Raw genomic sequence first — 21,114 nt, 5'->3', positions numbered from 1 at the left:
ATTTCCAACATGACGCTGATTACACAAAAAGCGGATGAAATACTCTCACCTTGGATGGGGGATAACAAAACAATGGAAAGGACTTTGCGGCCGGGCATGTGTTCATCTTTTCAGCTACTCTTCTTCTTAAATCATTGGTTCTTAAATTCCAAAAAGCCGAGCCCTGTCATTAAAAAGGATTAACTCAAATAGGCTTTTAGTATATCAGCAGTAAAGTAATAATCTTTGAGATTTTTTCATTACCATCTCCATAAAATAGATAAAGTGCAGGCTCTCAAAAATGTTTTTTATTTTTGGCTGGCAACATACAAACCTTTCATTTACTAATTTTAGCAAAATTCCTTTATAAAAATTTTAAATGTGTTGACAGAAATGTTCTATAAATTCTCTTAACCTATATGCAATTTTTCCATGCAACATGGCCAGAAAAGTACAGAGATGGGGTAGAAAAAGTTGTCGAGGACAAAGGTCAAGTCCCAGATTGCCACGCAAGCAAAGCAAATGCCACCTGCTCACCTGTCGGCCTAGTTTCGGTTCCCAGCAGCCTCCATGCCATCCCATCCCATCTCATCTCATCCCATCCCCTTTTGCTCCATATTACAATCTGACCTTTGGCTATTGTATCTAAAAGCCTGAAAATGCTGCCCCGTCATGCGGTGGGAACTTTAATATAGAAAAGGCCGAGGCCGGCCAAACAGCTGGCCAACTGACCACTGGACTTCCCCTTCCGCCCTTTTCCGGGCCCCCTCTTTTTCGCCATTTCCCGATTTTCCTGGCCATTTTCTCAGGCAACCTTCAGACCGGGCCGCAAACTTTTGATTAATGTTTGTTAGTTTGTCTCGGCGTAAAATGTATTTGTTTTAAAACAAAGTGCAGTGCACGAAAGTGTGAACGGTAGGTGTGAGCGAGATGCAGATAAAACTGCTCCTGGCTATATCCTTTCGACCCCCCCCCCCCCCCCATTTACACCCCCTTTTTTCAGACCAACGACTTTTGCTTTTAATTCTCACTGTTTTTTTTTATGGGTTTGCTCGTTCATTCCCTTTAACACAATATACATTTTTCCCTTTTGCTTATTTTTTCCCCTCGTTCTACCAGTTTATTTTTGGCTGTTCATTCATCTTCACAGTCCGCAAGCGCATAAAAAAAAACTTTTTTTGATATATTGACTAACAAAATATTTGGCTTTTACACGTGTCTATGCACACAAACATAGGCCAACACTATCGAGAAAAGTTGGGCCATGAAAAGACGTATACAGTAAGAATAAACTAAATAAATTACATTTTCGGTTACATGATTCTTTTGTTAAATTTAGAATTTTTCTCGGCCATTCAGAACTATTTCTGGGAAAAGTTTAATTTTAGTTTGAATGGCATTCAATCGAGTTGTTTCACTTAGCCAATGTTAACTGTTTTCCTTACTCTTAGTCATATTTTGTGTATCTTTTCATGGGTTAACATAGGCCGCCCGTGTTTTTGTGTGAGTGTGTGAGATGCAGTCAAGCGTAAACTAAAAGATTAGAATTTCAAATATTTTTTTGCACTCAATTCTTTTTAACCGATACCCAATTTGTTCGTGGTACGCCTGCTCCTGGCCCCATTTGCTTGTCCAATTTGTAGGGCAGCTGCCAGAAAGCCAAGGAACCCAGAAGGGCATGACGGCAAGACAAACGAGGTATTAATGCAGGGCCCCGAAAAAGTAGGCAGCGGAACACATTTTTAAAGCCAAAAAGAACCGAAAAAAGGACGACGTTTAATACACTTTTCACGCTTGATTTGTTGCCCACAAAAATATGCTTTAAATGCCTAAAGGCCGTTGTTTCTGCTGGGCTAAACGTGCTGATTTCCGGTTCAGGATAAAGGATGCCCGCAGGAGGGTTTAATGAGTGCCCCCTAGGCGACCCTCGTGCTTTGTGCGAGACAAGGCACGCATCAGGAAATTAGAAGGGATGGACAGATAAGAATTAGTCGGTGGTGGGCGTTGGGCTTCATTGTTCTTCTAAGGCTTTATGGGCCTTGCGTTTTTCAAATAAAATATTAGAAAATTATAAGCAGCTGAGGCTCCATTGTTTTGAAGGAACATACAATGCTGCGTGAGTCTAAGCAGTAAATAAAGAACTTCGTTCGTAATGAACCTGATTTGAAATTTATTGCTGCATACTTTCGGACACCTTTATTATTGATTTTAAATCTTAATTAAATATCTTTATTAAATTTATTCCGGAAGTTTATCCTTTTATTATATTATAAGCAGTCATCAGGAAATTGGTAGGGGATAAGATATATAAATTAGTCGGTGGCAAGGGCTAAGCTTTATTGTTCCTTTAAGACTTTATAGGGCTGGCATTTTTTATACGGATCTCTAGCAAAATACAAGGAAGTTAAGAACACTTTTTGAAATTATTTACAATGGTGTTTCAATGTAAGAAGTAAATAATAACCTTCATCTTCCGGAATCACTTGTATATAATGTTGCATACTTTTTGACAACTTTATAGGTGGATTTAAAACTCACTTAAAATCTGAATTAAATATGTTCACCATATAAAATTAAAAATGTTTCTGTTATCTAAATACAGATGTATCAGTTGTCGATCAAGTGAATAATCAGGCAAACTGAATGCAATTGAAACAAAATGCAGCTGCCAAGTGGAGAATGTCAAGTTCAGAGTTGCGTGTAAAGCGAAATGATGCAATGATGGAGTGATGCAATGTCAGTTGATTGTGAAAGCATTGGGGGGGGAGGGGACTTAAGGGGCGTGTTGAGTGAGACATATAGGTGCAATCCTGACTGACTAATCAGAGGGACGTCGGGTTGTCAGCATTACAGCACCATCCAATTCCCACTCCCGATGACTGCCAACGCAGCGATTCAACCATCATCGTCATCGTTGGCGGCGCATGTAAAGCGATATTTCAGCTGTCACTTCATGCTTCAACTATTCCAAATCAAATCAATGCGAAAGGATTTTTCCCCCGCTCCCACCTCCTGGCTCGTTGGCAATGATTTATGTTAAAAGGACTGCACACACGCCGATTGCCGGGAGGAGGGGCGCGGAATTGTAAGCGTTACACCTTTTACCAACGCAATGAAATCGATTGCGTATCAACTATAGAAAGAGCTGGAAAGAATCAATTCAGAAAGTTAAATTTAACCAAGGCTCTTGGGGAAATTCCTCAGTGACGATGCAGATGGGAATGAACACTTTTGAATAAAAAACAACATTTTAATTGATTTGGTTTTATAAATAAGTGACAATATTGAGTATCTAAATATACCTGGTTTCTAATTAAGAATTCACCTTAAGTACAGAGATTTTTTTTAAATTATTACCGATAGAAAATTTAATTATGTATATATTTTTGAAATCCATTACGTTTAGGAAACTTTTAATAAAAATTACAAATGTTCTAGCAAGTCTATTTAAAACAAAAATATTATATAAGGTTTTGTGTCTTTTAGTGTTAGCCAATCAGCCCCAATTTATTACCATCTCACATTTTTTGGTAGTGTACTTGAAAGACGAGCTTTCAGTGGTTCTTTCCCTATCCAGTTTTCATTGTCGTGTGAGTTTTTCCACCATAAATTCACAAAAGTGAATCTACATTGCAAATGCAAGCGAATGTGTGTGTGTGGGTGTGTTTGTCTGTATTGGTGAGTTAAAAAGAGAAACAAAGCATAGATGTGGCACACAAAAGGAGCAAGAGAGAAGGGGCTATGAAACAGAAGCTAACGAAGCGTAAAGTTTGCCAGGCGGCCACCGCCCCCTTTTTTTCCCCGCCCCTGGCCGTCAGTGTTTGCCTTGTGGCATTTTTTATTAAATATTCCTAATAAATTATGCAAAATTCTTGTATTGCCAGGCGAGAGCGAGAGGAAGATTGGAAAATTGGCAAAAAGAAGATAGAGAGAGATGAAAAAATGTGAAATTCTGGTTGAATCAAAAAGTGGGCGGCCATCTGTGCGTGTGGGCGTGTCATAACTATCAATAACTTGGCCCAAAAAGCCAGCCTCAGATCCTGAAACACATAGAACTTATAGGAGAGAGGAACAATGGGTGGAAAATGGGTGGAAAATGTGTGGAAAATGTGTGGAAAATAGGTTTAAGGACGAAACATTCTGGACGTTCCGCCCATGGGGTTGCATTATAATACAATAAAAGTAAAGGATATCGCTGTATCCGCTCGTGTCCTGTGATAATAAAATAAAATTGAAATATGGTTTGCAATTGAGTGAGCGCAATGAGTGGAAAGCCTGAAATCGCTTTTCCTGTGTGTGGAAAAGCCACAAAAGAGGACTGGCGACCCTGTCAACGACAGTGTCTTTGTATCCGAGCAGTTTATCCCAGACGGATGTTGGAAAGTCCCATTTGATCGATGTCCTTCAATAACTTGACAATCGATGTAAAGTGGTTGATGCAACCACAATTTGTAGCAGAAAGGTTAAATTGGCATCGTTTGGCTACGACTTTGAAAATATTTATTAAATTATTACTATAAATTCCTTTTCCAGGTCTTCTCTGACCAAAATCCCTCTCCCCGCAAATTAAAAATCTGGCAAATTCAATACGACCACAAAAGTCAAAGACTTTTACGTTTATTTCAATTTCCCACTGGTTTTTGAACGATTCCCTTTCCCATCGTCGAGTGAACTCAGCTGTAATCAATTCACAATCGCATCATCATCAGAATTTTCCCCTTCTGGGTTTTCCCTTTACAATTGCCTGAGCATTCCGTCATCGTGAAAACTTGTGATGTATGAAAATTGTAAAACAAAGAACTAAGCTTATGAATTAATAAGCTCACACAAGCAAAAAAAGTGCGCTCACATCCATAAAAATAAAAGTAAGCACTTGGGGGTGGTGGCAAAAGGCTTTCGACAAACTTGAGATTTTTTGTGAGGGCTGGTATAAAAAATCTGCAGCACCAACAGTAAGAACCAACCATAACAATAAATACAACAAATGTCTTATTTATTTTGGATTTCTGTGCCAGCAGCACAAAAATGAGAAGAAATTAAGTTGCCGCCTGCAGCCTTGTAACACCAGCAAGAGATTGCCACTCCCTCGGTCCCAAAACCGCCCCCGGAAAACACATATACCCGCATAAAAAAAACAACACAATATGAAGAAAAACACGAGCAACAACATGAAGGGAAAGCAAAGAGTGTTTATCTGATTTAAACGTTGCCAGCAGTCGGCAACATTTCCCCGCTTTTCCCCATTTCTTTCCTGGTTTTCCCTTGGCCCAACGTTGGGGCAACCTTTTGCGTGTCTTTGGCTGCCGTCTGCTTTTCCCTCCCGCAGTCCATAAAAACTTATGTTTTCCAACTTATTCGGCCCAGGCTTAATTCTCACTTCCGGTGGAAACTTTAATATTAATCATACGACCCGTATGACCCACGAAAACAGTCCAGCCTACACAGAAAGCAAATGATATAGGAGAATTAATCCTTGACATATTATTAATTATTGTTCAAATAATAAATAATTTTAAAAAAATGTTATTTAACAACGGATACTAATATTCGAGAAAAAAATATTTTTTGTTTTGGTATTAAGTTACTTTCAACCTTGAGCACCAGAGAAAATCAAATAAATATTAATCAAATATAAATATATAAGTTGTTCATTAATCTTTAAAAATAATATTAATATAATATTAAGCCAAATATGAATTTAAACAAGCAAATTATGCAATCGATTGGCTGTTTCTTCAAAGACAAAAACATCTATAGAAGCTCTGGAAAAACAAGGGACATCCTTTCAAGAGATTACCCATGACCAACAATTGAAGCGCCAAGTGTAAATTTCCCCACGCATTTCTGTTGGTTTTTTTCAAGCCCTTTCTATTGACTCTCCCCCGAGTGAAAATGTTTTCTGCGGTTGCAGTCGCCAAACGTCAAAAGTTCTTAGTTAAATTCGTTTTCCTTTTGGTTTTTCGCAAACTTTCCTCAAGTGGCTCATTGTGGTTGCTGGGCGCTGTGAAATGGTGGAAATGTTGACCCACCAAACGGAAAACTCTGGAAAACTCGGCGATGGGGGGCCGAAGTAGATGGGAGATAACCACCGCGACACTTGCTTACTTTTGACAAGGACACGCAGCACGCACACAAATAACCGAAACTAAAACTAAGACCCCGACTAGGACAACATTCGCCAGGACGACACCCTGCGGTCCCCGGCTGCCGTGGAATCCTGCCAGAAACAACTGAATCCCGAACTAAACCCAAGACATGCAAAAACTTTTCGGTTGTGGCAGGGAAAACGCAAATGATTAAGTGCGTAGCGTGCTATAATTCAACGAGACAACATTGCAGCGATAGACGTCAGGGGAAAACCCCAGGACGACGGGACGAAAAGGACTACGACTAGAAGGACTGCGCCCGCAATGATAATGATGCAATTGCAAATGACATGGCCAATGGAGCGCGTTGCCCGGAGTGCCAAGGCGAAAGCAAATGCCTTGTGGCAGCCATGAAAGGGATAAGTTTTGATTGAGGCGAATTGAATTTGATGCGACAAAGAGCCCGGCTTGAATAAAGCCAAATGAGGAGGGCAGCAGCACGGCGAGGATTATGGGATAAATCAGGCAACCAGGGTCAACTTGGGGGCTGCGTAAATTAGCGCACAAAGTTGGTCTTCGGGAAAGCCTTCTATTAATATGGTCTGCAGTGCTGACATCTAGACTTTTTCCAGCTGATTTTAGCTATTTTTTAAATATACACTGGTCGGCATATGTATTTTGACAAAATAAAAGTTAAGTATACTCATAACTTGAATTTACTTCTTGTAAACTATAGGCATCAATGGAAAGGTAATTTCAATGCCGTTTGAATGATACAATACATTTCTTTACCCATTCAGTACTTATTGAAAAGGACAAATTTGTGTAAATCAACTTTTAAATTTTTTTTTCAAACTTTTTTCCTCGACTTGAAAACTTAAACTTTTTGATGCAAAAAGTTTCTTCAAACAAAAATAATAGTAACTGCAAAAAGAATTTTTCAAAAATCATTTTCCTTATATTTTTTATGATTTTTTGAAGGTGACAATGTCGGAAAAAATTTGTATGAAAAAGAGAAAAATATGGCTCAAATGCCTGTTTTTAAGCATTTTCAAAAATTCATAAAAAATATAAGAAAAATGATTTTTGAAAAATTCTTTTTGCAGTTACTATTGTTTTTGTTTGAAGAAACTTTTTGCATCAAAAAATTTAAGTTTTCAAGACGAAGAAAAAAGTTTTTAAAAAAAATTTAAAAGTTGATTTACACAAATTCGTCCTTTTCAATAAATACTGAATGGGTTAAGAAATGTATTGTATCATTCAAACGGCATTGAAATTACCTTTCCATTGATGCCTATAGTTTACAAGAAGTAAATTCAAGTTATGAGTATACTTAACTTTTATTTTGTCAAAATACATATGCCGACCACTGTATTTATATTTTACTAGTAAAGTTCTTTTATAAATTTAATGGTTTGCATTTTAAAAACTAATTTAATCCAAAATTATTATAATGCAAAAGGGTCTATAAAAAAGCATGAAGTTCAGATATAATTTGTCGCTGCATGAAGAGATAAAAGCTGAATCGAAGAAGGTGCTGATGGTTATACTGGAAAGGGACTATTTGGCATGTTTCGAGGATTGTAAAAAACGTTGTCATAAGAGTATTATATAGATAGGTTATAGATTTGGAAAGATTTGGAACGCAATACGGTCCAAGATGCTAGTAACATGTAAAACTGATTTAAGTGAAACTTGTAATGTGCAGTAACTGTAATGGCTAGCTCAGATACTTTCATACTCGGCAACACTGAAACTACGATCCTTTGACAGCCATCTGGTCTTGTCTGCTTTCCCCAGCTTCCGTTGGCTTTCCCACCGCTTTCCCAGCTCTGCTCACTTACAGATTTCCCAGCGACAGCAACAAACACGAGTTTTGCTGTTTAGCATTTCAACACAAAAACAGACAGAGTTGTTGCTGCTCCTGTGGCAGAAGAGCAATTAATATGTATCTCTTACTCGGCACGCTTTATCACTTCACGCCAGTCCACTTCTTGGTTGCGAAATGGAATTTTCCCCATTGCGAGTTTCTTATATTAATACCCGTTACTCAAAGAGTAAGAAAGTGTACTGTACTCGTTCAAAAGTATGTAACAGGTACAAGGAATCGTAACCCTTAAATAATATATGTATCTTCAAGATAGCTGATTAAAATGTTATTTTCCCTATACATATATGAAAAAGAATTGCCCAAATTAGAGGCTCATTTTTTATTTTGGTCAATAGAGTAATGGGTATCTGACAGTCGAATCATTCGAATATTTCATCTCTTCTTGTTTTGTTTCTATTTGTTCATTTCCTCTACAGTTTTGTTCTGCTGGTTGGTTGTTATTTTGGGTTTTTTTTGTTTTTTTGGTGCTTTCTACATCTGCTGCTGTTGGACAAAAACTTTGCACGTAGCCATTTTATTTAGTGCTCGGGCATTTGGCACAGTTACAGTTAGTGTTACATTAGGCCACGCCCATCTAGCCCATCTAGCAGACACACATTTTTGGTAGCATTTCTCGCAAGTGATTTATGACAGGCTGCATGGCGTATACTTGATATTCCCTTTTACCATCGCATGCAAAACGCATTTTCGCAAATTTTTAAATGGCTTGAGAAGGGAAGGCAAGTAAAGGGTATGAAGTTGAAGCCAGCAAAAATGAGTGGCAAGAAATGGCACGCGCTCAAGCTAAAAATTTAATTAAAATGCACATTTGTTTGTCCTTGACAGCGTTTTATATTTTTTACTTAATTGGTAGAGCCGAGCAGCTTCCAAGACCGAAGTGAAGCAGCGAAATGTGAGCGATGAGCAAGGCGCCAGGATGCAGGATATGGGACGTAGAATATAACCCCATAAAGCTCTTGCTTTCCATGATGCGGTTAGATAGGGAAAATTACGACGAAACGTTGACACAGAAACTAAAACTAAAACACGCACGACCAACCTGAATTAGTCGGGCAAGAAGTGTGTGGCATGGTATGGGGTGTGTGGTGTGGTGTGCGAATGTGACTCCGAAATGTAGTTAGTCAGGACGACATCCTTGCTACAGCCTTCCCCAGCCCTTTTGGTTGGCATTTTGCAAGTGCTCGAAATGAAAACGGGCCTGGCAGAAGTTAACTTGATTATGCAGCCGGGACATGCCGTTGAACAACTTGCGTGAGATTTAATAGAATTGACGAGGTGGGAAAACTTCAAAATTAAGGGGCACTTGGCGTAAAATAAACGAAGTGAGTGCTGCTATGGTAGCAGCATATATACATGTATGATATTGAATTATGCACATTTAGGAGCCTTGATACTTTTCAAATGAATCATATTACTATTATTAACCTAATTTAAACGGTAATGAGATCTTGATATACCAAGTAGGACCGTCAGGCATGTGGTGCTTGATTTCACAATAATTTCCATGGGAAAAATTCAGGGGTTGGCACCACGTGAACTTTTTCAAGGGGTTTCAGGCCTTTTTCCATAGGAATTTCCTATGTAAAGCGGTCGCGAACGTTTCAGTACTGAAAATTTTGGACAGCCTTAATAAAAGCGAATGGACTTTGTCCATAATGGGGATGTGAACCTGCAGCCCTTTTCCATAGGAAAAATGTACAGGTCCGACTGGGTATTTAAATAAATCATGTACTCCGGAATATATTAACCTCTATTAATCCCAGACAACTAAAATATATGAAATTGATCAAAACTGTCTAGAAAACACCTTCACAATGCTAAACAATAAGTTTTTAAGTAACTTAAACATATAAATATTTAATAAAATACTAGAAATATTAAAAGCACATAATTTATTATTTAAAAAAGTTTATGTTCCGGCTTAAAATATTAGAATTTTAGCAGCAGCAATCATAAAATCCTAGCCAATTATTGCCCAGAATTACTAATTAAACAGTTACATCTGACATCGAAACCCCAGAGAGCATCCATTTAAGGTCCAATTCCCACAGCTTTGCAAAATCATTTCCGTATGCTGAGTGCCATTCATATTGCATGGCCAGGACTTTGCATTTCCAGGCGAACTTCTGCTGGTGTTATATTTCTGGCGGAAATTGGGAGCAGCAGTCGGGTACGTGCCGTAAAAGCTGCCAACTTGCGGCAATTTCTCACATTCCCCTGCTCTGGATCCTGACCCCCCCTGTGACCCCCGGAACCGGGTTTATGGGGTCGTCGCAGTCGTAGCACACGCAATTATGGGGGATTGGCATTACCAGGGCTTCCCGGGATCAGCCAAACTAATATCCATTTCGGCTTGTCCCCTGTCCAAAAACAAAACGCATTAAGGCGGAAGTGCATTTCGGGTTTATTTTGCATTTCGCAGAGACATGCACGTATTCATATTTACCTAAATAACTACTCCGAATGGATGAAAGGGGGAAATGATTCTCATTCTCTCTCCTGTTGTCCTTTTTATGATGGGCATACAAATGCTGAGCCAAAGGGATTTTACTTACAAACGAGCGAGCAGAGGAAAAAGTGCAGAAGAATCGCATTGTCCCTTTGCCAGGAAGCGGAGAGGACGAAGGACGCAGGACGAAGGACGCAGGACGAAGGCGAATGAGGGGTCATAAGCCGGGGCATAGACAAGCGCACAAGGATATGTAGTGGCATAAGGATTTGTTTTGCCCGGCTGCATATGATGAGGATGATGATGAGCCTGCTCCTTATGTGCAGTCACGGTCTGTCTGCCTTGTTGTTCTCAGTCGGCTGCCCTGCCGTCTCTTTCTCCCCGACTAATGCCGTCTCTTTCAGTGTCGCATCTTGTCTGGGACTCGGGACATGGGACATGCATAAGTGGCTGCCTCACAAAACTTGTTATTTGTATTTACTTTTGATTGTTGCAGCTACATTTTGTCTTCCTTTTCTTTTTCTTTTTTTTTAAGCACTGCAGACAAGTGTCAACACAAAAATTGCACTTTACTTTAACTTTTATACTCTATCGCAACTCGGAAAACAATTAAAAGCCTCATCGCTTTGCAGCCCACTTTTTGCTCAACTATTTTGGGCACTCTGCATTTTTCATGGGCCAACTGTCAGCTCTTTTTGTCCTTTAAAATTTCCATCTGGGCATTTTTGTACTTCTGCTATTTGTTTTCCGTTAAACGTCACTCACTGCAAAATGAACTGTCAAATGGAAAATTCGAAGGAACGAAACGAGACTGTCACTGACTGAATGATGCTTTAATGGGCTCTTTCCATCTCATGTAGGGAGTATACGTATGTGAGATATGGGATAACGAGAGGAGATATTTGTCGAAGAGCTGCCAAAAGAACGCTGATTAAGGGTATCCAATACCGATCGAAAAGGAAGTGGAATAAAAAGCTATATATCACAGAAAAACGGTATAGGGATTTTAAATGTATGTTGAATACAAAAAGTTTGACCAAATTTTATTTTGGATCAAGTAAATTTCTTATTATTTTAAACAAACAATCATTATACAAATATTCTATGTTATTTTATTTATAATAAAATAAATGCCATTAAATGGAAACTTTTTCATTGAATTAATTTACATTCAATAAAAAAGTTTCCATTTAATGGCATTTATTTTTAACTTTTCCTATATATAATATTTTAATAATTAACCTGTGTAATGTAGTAGTAAATTGACTTATTCTTCATAAAATGGTATGAATTCTTTGTCGGGACTTAAACGTGTTTATTGACTGAAGCACACACTTCATGGATTCCACTCCACTTATCCGAACCCACTCAACCCAAGTGCATTGGCTGGCAGAAAGGCCAACACATGACGTCAGGAACAGGTCGGAATTTCCCTGGTCCATTTTCCGCAATTTCCCCCACAGCCTTCAAAAGCAGAAATAAAAGACCCCTGCTGCTTGTTGGCCAGTCACCCACAAATAGCATTTTGTGTCTATTTTAGTGTAATTTTCCACTTAAACGGTTTTTCTCTCACAGCCTGGTGGAAAGCCTTTGGAAAATTCTCCCCTTCCCCCAAAGCCCCTACCAAGAAGTCATCTGCTTGTGCTGCGTCTGGCAACCGCCAAAAAATGCCAAGTTGGAATGAAAATTATTGGTTCCCCCACTCCGGAAAATGGGTAACCAAAAAGGGACAAGGGAAAATATATGGACGGCTCCAAATTGAGTTTGAGCGGTTTTTCCAACACGCCCCGTAGTTTTTCACTCTTTTGCTATCGATTTCAATTGTGCTAAGGCAACTGTATCTCCCCCGATTTTCACCCGATTTTTCCCCTTTTTTTTCCCTTTCCCCCTTTTTGGCCAACTTCAAAGTGAGCAGCGTGCAATGAAATTGACACCCGCAGCGCCGACTCCACTGGAATGAAACTATGGATGGGTGAAAAATAAATGTGTAGCGGAATGGAAGCATCTCGCATCCCATACCCAGCATTTCAGCCCTTTCCCTGGCGCCATTTGCCTTGGCAATAAAACCATTTTAATGAGATTCAAGCTTTAAATTTCGCGCTTTATTTACGTGAGTGTTGTGCATGGCTGTCGGAAAATGGGGAAAACGGTTGGCCGCAAAGGGCAGGGCATAAAAGTGGGCAAAAGCGTGTTAACTTTGATGGCTTGAAGAAGAAATTAACGACTGTCTGCTACCCAGTAGTAATAAATTTAAGGGAAGTTTATAAATTTCCTAGCAATAATTCTGTATAGTTGAACTGGTGTTCATTTTTATAATGAACTTCATATATTTTGTGAATTTTTTAAAACATATTTATTTTGTGAAGTAGTGCATTTTTTGAAATTGCTAAATATAAGAGAACTTTTATTAAATTATATTTGAATTGCAAAAAAAATACCAACAAAATCAAAGTAACGAAAAAATTATTTAAAAGTAAGAAAGAAAAAATAGTATTTTTTAAGAGGAAGGATTTATGTTCCTTTAATAAATTCCGCAATGAAGGTAATTAAAAAAGTTTTTAATTATTCACTTTTTTAAATTAATAGCACCTCTGTAAAGTTTTTCTCATTTTCCACATAAGCCGAACATGCCCAAGGAAAAAAACCAAACAAATGGGCTGACTCAATTATGTAACTCAACGAGAATTTTAATTAAAAGCATGCAGATGATTTAATTGATTCCTGTGTATAACGCATACGCCGTGTGGGCCCAGAATGCTGACCCACCAACACAGGCTAAGCAGGCCACTTAGAGAGAGTTGGGCAAATATTTTAACAACTTTGTTACGGCGTTTTTATGAAAATTGGACACCAGCGGAACAAAAACAGAAGGCGCCTGCGAAGATGGAGCCTCCGAGATGGAGGTTTACACAGTTAATAATAAAAACCATTTACTATGCAAATATTTGATCGGCTGGCAGGTCAGCGGAGTTGGGGGGAAGTATATACTTTTGCCTTTCGTCCATCTCGAGCCATTTTTCACGCTTAGCGTATGGGAATTTTGAATTTTGGACACGAGATGAAAGATGAGCATAGTCAAAATCCAAGTTGAGTGCCGGGAAATGTGTTTGCGATGGGTTAAGTATGACTTACAGTATATGCATATGCATTGCACAGCCACCCCATCCTCTGACTTTCGCTTCGGTCTCGTGTTTGCTTTGACTTTGAGCGAGGCAGCCATGAAAAATTAAAAAGGGATTTCCATGCGGCAGCTGAAAAGCATTTTCAGTAGTAACTTGAACAACTTTTTCCACTCGCCCGCCTGTCATCGCTTTCTTTTCGATTTTTCACCGCCTCTGCGAGATGATGTATGTATGTCGGACAAGTGCTTGAGTTCGAGTGAAATGTGGTGGTGGTGCTGCTGCAGCAGCAGGATGTGGGTTAGTCAGCCAAGCATGTGGCTTGCATTTAATTACGGGGATTCCCCGGATCCCAGCCACACACAGCGGATGGGGGGGCTAATTGAGCTGCGAGAGAGTGAATTGCCTGGCCAATATTCTGCGGCGAAAGCACTTTCTCCGGCCGCAAGTTTGGGGCATATAATAAGGAGGTCGACAAGTCAGGGGTGGCCAATGGTTTGGGATAATGGCTTCAGGGCAGGGACTTATCATTTTCCCCCTAAGAAACCATATAGCTCATCCCCCTTCAATGTTTTTGGGTCAATTCACCAGCTTTAAGAGGCTTTAAATTTTTTGAATTCATTTGAAATAAATATTTAATAAATAAGTACTATCTAGTGCAGCGAATGTTTTATTTAGTTGAACTGCTCAGTGATAAAAATTCACACAAATGTATCTGTGGAGTTAACAGTTGTCTTAAAAAGTATTCAATAAAATACACAAATAAAAATAATTGTTTAGAAATATTAAAAAAAAAAGAGATATAAAGACAATTTTATAAATTAAATAATTCTCTTCATATAAATCTTGCGATCTTGAGAACATGGAAATATAATATTTTACATCTTACTCTTCAGTCAAATTCTTTTTTCTTTAAAAATTCTAGGCTTACATAATTTTATAATCCTACTTAAATATGGTCACCCGTAAACTCAATATTTTTATCTGTTAGAGTCATAAAAACAGTTAGAAGAACAAACATTTTTAACTGATGATACTTAAAGCTTTAGTAGCAAAAATCCTCATTAAAAATGTACAAGTAAAGTCATTACTTTTTATTGTCATTTTTGTTCGAAGGTAATCCCATCTGCCCCATTCCTTCACCAAAATTGTTTGCCAAAACGAAAAACTTTCTTTGCACTCTCAACTCATCTGAAATTGCGATAGGTCAGGTTCTGACAATCCCTGTTAAAATGTAGTAGCCACCATTAAATTTTGCTGCTCGATTTGCCAGCCAAAGGTGACCGAGGACATGAATTTGCCGCCCCCTACAGAAAACTCTAAATAAAATATAAAAAAAAGAAGGAGGAAAGCCGGCGCTTACCTTGTGCAATAATAAAAATTCGTTGGACAAGGTAGTTGGCAACTCGTAAAAGTGTTGCCAATGTTGATGTGGCTGCTGCTGCTGTTGTTTTCTCCTTTGTTGTTTTAGCATCAAATGCTTTGGCGAACTTTTGGCTTAGTTGTTGTTGGCGATTTGTTGTTTGTAGCTTTTGTATTAGCCATAGAACATGGTTGTTGTTTCCGTTGATGACCGAGTGACTGGACCTGCTGCTGCTGACGATGTTGATATTGCTGCCATGATGTTGCTGTTGCACTTGGTGTTGCTGCTGTTGCTGCCGTTGATATTGCCGCTGCCACTGCTGCTGTTGCTGCTGCCGTTCATTGTTTGTATTTCGAGATAGAGTTTTAAAACGTTTTGTGCTTATTGTTTTAGCCACTTGTCATGGAATGAATTTGCAAAACTATTTTATTTGCTTGTCTCCTGCCCTTTTAGGCAATTGTAAACAATATCTGTTGTTTGCTTTCGTTTGTTTGCTCGCTTTCTGATGAATTGTGGCTTGGCTAACGATAAGGGAGAACAATAAAAATTTAATTTTTAAAATATTTTTCATGTGTTCTTTTTGGGGATTTCACATTCCTTTCCCGCTGTTGATGATGATGGGAAATGGCAGCCCATATGCGAAAAGATTTATGACCATACAAAATGGCAAGCGGTTGGGCTGTCTTGCCCCTTACCCCTCAGACCCCCTCCCCAGATCCCTGGTGGCCCATGAATTATGCAATGAAATTTATTTCATTTTTCCCATTTCAGGGCGAGAGCACATGAACTTTTTTTTTAGAAGTGTCGGGGTCGTCGACAGACTTCTGTTATTGTTATAAATGAGGGAGAAATGATTCTTTAATTTATGAAAAAAGTAGCATATTTTTGCCAGATGCAAAGATAGGTTTTAAATATGAATGGGTGAAGAATGTTGCTCCTGGGCACACCGACACCTAGACTTTCCCCGAGTTTCTCATTCCTGACCTGGCCCTTTGTCCTCGGCCACTTTTGTCGCCTGGCTTTCCTTCCACTTATTAGTCTGCGTTTTGCAAATATTTGCATACGAGGCACGTTTCAGACATTTTTCTTCAGCTCATTTCTTTTATTTTGTTCTTATTATTATTATTACTCCTTGCTGCCACTCCGCTTCCCCCGCTTTTCCATTTTCCATTTTCCTGTTTTCAGCGTCCTTCGTTAAAGTGTAAATGCGAGATTTCTTTGCACCACATCAAGCAAAATACAGGAAATGGGTAATAGTATGCGGAAAGAAAAGTATTTAAATCAGTTATGAAATTTTTAATGTTGGCCAGCTGGTATGCAAAACATGAAATTACCCAGGACTATAAAAAAGTTACAAGAACAACGCAAAATTTGAAATAAAAAAGAAAAAATGATACAATGATAAAGAAGGAGATTGTTATAATTGCTAGGAAACCCAATTTAAACAACTTATAACAGAACAGACTGCAAAAATAAAAAAAATATTTTTTTTAACTATTAAAGCTAAGTTTTTTTTTTGAATATTTACATTTTTCCAGGATGAAAAATTTAAAATAATTTTAGGAATTATTAAAGTTAAGTTTTTTTTTTAATATTTACATTTTTCCAGGAATAAAATTAAAAAAAAGGAAACGCTTTGAAAAATATGGCCTAAAAGAATAATAATAACTCCAACAAATTCCCAAGTGCCGCAAATCACTTCAAAAACGGCTAATCTCATAATGTAGGACATGAACACTGTATTGGCTCCACTTGTTAAGCATCAAAAGGCCCATGAAAATGGAAGCCGAATTTAAAAGATGCCTTGACAAGGACACCCCGCCGATTGATGGCCTGAACATTTTCAAGGAACTAATCCTTAAGGCGACCCCCATAATCCACTTAATCCGCCGAACCGAACACGTTGCTGCCTATCAGACAAACGATTTCAGTGAAAAGGAATAAAGGAGCCGCTGTAAGGACATTTGGCAGGCTTCCCCCCCATTATTTCCCCCCCATTATTTCGGGCACATCAATTTGTAATTTGTAAATGAAATTGCCTCGGCTCGGGCTTCCCTTTTTTTTGCTTGGGTCCCAACAGAAAAATGCAAATTTGTCAAATTGATTTAAAGCCCCGGTGTTGGCCAATTTAAATGCCAAAAATTAATTACACATGCACGCGCACACACGAGCACGGGTTTTTGTTGCCTGTTTTTTTCTCTTTCTTTGTTTTAATTTTTTATTTGTGTTTCAGCCGCCTTCACTTTACACTTTTTGGGGTGTTTCGGAACTTTTGATCTTTGGTAGGACCGCCGCTTGCCTGATGGATATCAACCGAGATTTGAGATTCGAGATTGCCGAGATTCGCACACCTCACACATTAAGTTGGCAGCTCGGCCCAGGCCCAAGTCAAGTATCCGCACCGTTGGCCCGCCGCTAAACGAACTCCGCCACGCTCCCGAGTGAACTGACTGGTGGCCCCGAGTGCCGCCAGCAGGTGACCCGAACAGGGGCTTCGGCCGTCGCACGAAGCTGGGTCTTATCACAGCCGAAGAATAACCCGAGCGACCCGACGCAGTCGCACAAAAGAGAGCCGGCTTTCGTTGGTGTGTGGTGAGTTCTTTGTGTGGTGGCTTCCTACACCACTCGTTGGTGAAAGGACCCATGTGCCGTGTGGTGAAAGTCAGCTCTTATCCTTATCAGTTGTGCGTGTTGGGTGGGGGGGTTACAGCTCTTATCGGCCTCACAGACTGCCGCCCCCTTCCCGCATCCTTGCCCCGGCTGTCTCGTCCTTCGGGCTGACGAATGTGGGCAGGCGTCTGGCAGGAATGTGCCAAAATGTCGAGCAAACAACGTCGCCAAGCTGGTTTTTGTTTGCACCAAAAGCGATGATAAAACCAAGTCACTTACCACTGCGGAGAACTGATTTTTTTATCGGAGGGCGGGATGATTTCCAGAAAGTCACTCTACTGACAGACAAGCCAACAGTCAAGTGACATGGTCACAGGTCTCTTGCTTGGCTTCATAGGCAATTATTTCTATAAATACTCCATTTATCTTGAGTGGTAATTCAACGTACTCTAGATTTAATAGGAATACAACAACTGTTGCTTTTGGAACACGTTCATAATATCAATTTGATAATAATAATATTACTAATTTAATTTGATATTACCAAACAGCCAGCAGTATTTTCAGCGCCGAGGATGGTAACCCATAGACTTAAATTTCCCACCCCATGGATCCCACTTTTTAATTCGAAATCATTTTCTCCATTCACGCAAAATTGTCCTGAACGTATAATAATAGCCTTGCACATTATACGAATTAAATAACCCTTTTTTCTATATCTGGTACCCTTGATATCGTTCTACAAGTATATGACTGCGAAAAAATTTAAAAAATCTACAAAGAGTCGCCGACGTTTCAAAAGGAGTTTTTATTTGGCAAAAACAAATAATCATTAAAAAAACCACAATCATTATTTAGCTTTATTTCTTCCGATAAACTCCCTTTCTTATAAAAAACAATAATAATCGTTATTTTTCAGCAACATTATTTAGCATAAATCATTTAAAAGTCATGGTAAAAATGGATGGACCTTGGTGTTATTCTTTTCTTTAAGTGTCAATTGATTTTTTGATTAAAAGAGCATATCCAAAATTATTATTTAGAGACCTTGATTAATTCAAAATATAGTATAAAATCCATTTCATTACATAATAGTTTTAATTAAAATGTTTCAGAATAATTTCGAATAAAATTTATTATAGCTGTAGACAGATTTTGATGCCTTTCCGTTCGAGACCAACAAATCACAATTGCTCCTTTCAACTGCTCCACTTCACTGGGATCCTGATGAAGAGCTGCAGCGCAAGGACAACGTGTCCGAGTGATGTTCTGTGCAGTCACAATGTCCGGGCCCCAGCCAGTCCTGCTCCTTCCTCCGCCGGATGGGCTGTCACCTCGGAACATTCATTCCGACTTTCATGCTCCTGCCAGCCGGAGAGTGTTCTGTTTTGACCGTAGCCATAGCCATAGCCATGCCATCGCACTCCATGGAAGCGATGCTCGCGGCGGTAGACGAAGGAAATCCATCGCTTTTGCGCGCTTTCCTCGGGCCAAAATCAATGCAGCGGCATGACAGCCTGGTTTATTGGCTTCCATTTGGACGCTAAGGAGGCCAAACTAATTACCGTGCATAATAAATCAGATCCCTGTCATAGTCTGCCATTAGTTTGACACCACCCTGCCGACCGATTGCCCATTGGCCACTGGACACTGGCCACCGAGAGAGTTCTTCTAGCATTTATGCAAATTGGCAGCAATGCCAGTGCCCGGGGCGATATAGCGACCTGGCTGGCTGGCTCGCTGCCTTCTGCATTATTAATTGCAATTTGTTTGCTAGTTTTTCCAAGAAAAGTGTACCAGCTTTAACCTAATAATACTCAAGCACATGGTGCTTGGTCCCCTGACCACGCTGACAATCCGGTTTATTTATGCAAAATTAATTGATTTCTATTGAAAGCGATGGGGCCAACGGAAAATGCAATTGACACATTTTTCTCGGGACATAATGAGGGGTAATTTATAATCATGGCACAATTGAAAGCTTTTAAAATAAGAGCCATGTTGCGTGACTCCGGCGTTGAAGGGGTCAAATTGTAACAAATTGTTTACGTCCTACACCGAGTGGGTTGAAGTGCATTAATTAGCAGTTTTTAATTTGACATTTCAACTCGGAATGTTGCATGTTAGTACAGAAGAAAAGATTGATTCCTGCGCATTAAAATAATTTGTTATTAAGGAAATTGTTAGTAATAGGAGCTCTTACCTCAACTGCCTAAAGAAGTTGACTTTCTTGCGCGTTTCGGATAGATTGTGCATATGATCATCGAGGAACTTAAAATCCAGGCCCGTTGTGAACTCAAAATCGTTTTTGGGCTTGCGATTAAATAACGGATCTGGAGACTCGGTTTTTGGAACGAGGGGCTTACAACGATTCGGATACGGCTGGGAATATTGTCGTGTGTAACTGGACAGCATTGGGGGTTCCATTATGTCATCGATATCGGAAGATCCATAGCGGGGACTGAGGAAAATAGTTAATTCTAGTCAATGATTCAATGATTTATTGATTCAATGATTCAATGATTCAATGATTCAATGATTCAATGATTCAATGATTCAATGATTCAATGATTCAATGATTCAATGATTCAATGCTTCAATGATTCAATGATTCAATGATTCAATGATTCAATGATTCAATGATTCAATGATTCAATGATTCAATGATTCAATGATTCAATGATTCAATGATTCAATGATTCAATGATTCAATGATTCAATGATTCAATGATTCAATGATTCAATGATTCAATGATTCAATGATTCAATGATTCAATGATTCAATGATTCAATGATTCAATGATTCAATGATTCAATGATTTAATGATTTAATGATTTAATGATTCTATGATTCTATGATTCTATGATTCTATGATTTTATGATTTTATGATTTTATGATTTTATGATTTTATGATTTTATGATTCTATGATTCTATGATTCTATGATTCTATGTTTCTATGATTCCATTATTCAATGATTCAATGATTCAATGATTTTTCAGCATGTCAATATCACTTAGATATCTTTTTAATTGAACGAAGTCATTATTCCGATTTCAGAACAGTCAAATTTGAGCAAGACTACTTAATGGCTTTTACTACCCACAAGGACCCCTCTTATTTCCCTAAACAGGAAAATTTTCCACTCACTCATCCATATTGAATGACTGAAAGTTGACCAGCTTTTTCTCCTGCGTGGAAATCGTCCTTAGCCCCTTGGCGCCCTCCTCGAGCATCGCCTGTGTGGTGGTCTTCATCTCATCCTTGGCCATTGAGTCCCACAACTTGGTCTTCTTTTTGCAGGCCATTTGGACTGTGAACGTTGTGTGTTTGGAACGGTGAGTTAACGATGTGAACGAACAGGCAGCCTGAACGAAGTTTGCTGGGCGATCTGAAATGTTTCTCAGAGTGAATTCCTCTCAACCTTTGAGCTCGTCATAATCCCCCAGAGCACAAAAACAGAAATCACATCATTAAACAGCCAGAGAGTTGTCGGCTGGCAGTCGTTGCACAATATTATAAACGCCACAATTGAATTCACAAGCGGATTTGTTGTGGGCGGAGGCAAATGGTTTCTGAATCAATAGGCGATGAAAATGAAAATCGAATAGTGGGT

At 39.0% G+C, this 21,114-nt stretch overlaps 2 protein-coding genes across 2 annotated transcripts in view; both read right to left on the bottom strand.

Moving 5' to 3' along the window:
• Positions 1 to 15,404, bottom strand: part of kek3 (kekkon 3) — a 35,011-nt gene extending 19,607 nt beyond the window's left edge. The window contains exon 1 of the mRNA XM_070995607.1: positions 14,888 to 15,404. The gene's annotated coding sequence lies outside the window, so the exon portion shown is untranslated. The remainder of the gene's footprint in view (positions 1 to 14,887) is intronic.
• A 3,229-nt stretch (positions 15,405 to 18,633) lies between these two features.
• LOC108009789 (uncharacterized) lies at positions 18,634 to 20,899 on the bottom strand. Its single transcript, XM_017074439.4, has 3 exons — positions 20,649 to 20,899; positions 19,701 to 19,958; positions 18,634 to 19,645 (listed from the first exon to the last, which is right to left on the bottom strand). Exons 1-3 carry the CDS (start codon positions 20,804 to 20,806, stop codon positions 19,621 to 19,623), a joined length of 441 nt encoding a protein of 146 aa, XP_016929928.1. The 5' UTR covers positions 20,807 to 20,899; the 3' UTR covers positions 18,634 to 19,620.
• Between the last annotated feature and the right edge of the window lie 215 nt (positions 20,900 to 21,114).

This window comes from Drosophila suzukii, chromosome 2L, assembly GCF_043229965.1.
Source record: "Drosophila suzukii chromosome 2L, CBGP_Dsuzu_IsoJpt1.0, whole genome shotgun sequence".
NCBI classification, from domain to species: Eukaryota; Metazoa; Arthropoda; class Insecta; order Diptera; family Drosophilidae; genus Drosophila; species Drosophila suzukii.
Note: the sequence above shows the minus strand (reverse complement) of the source record. Positions and strands in the feature narration are given on the sequence as shown.

What these genes read in the sequence shown, in the direction of transcription:
- LOC108009789 (XM_017074439.4), bottom strand. Translation starts at nt 20,806, where the DNA reads ATGGCCTGCAAAAAGAAGACCAAGTTGTGGGACTCAATGGCCAAGGAT. An exon ending in CAGTCATTCAATATGGATGA is followed by an intron (nt 19,959 to 20,648) that starts GTGAGTGGAAAA and finishes TATTTTCCTCAG; the next exon opens with TCCCCGCTATGGATCTTCCG. An exon ending in AACTTCTTTAGGCAGTTGAG is followed by an intron (nt 19,646 to 19,700) that starts GTAAGAGCTCCT and finishes TTTAATGCGCAG; the next exon opens with GAATCAATCTTTTCTTCTGT.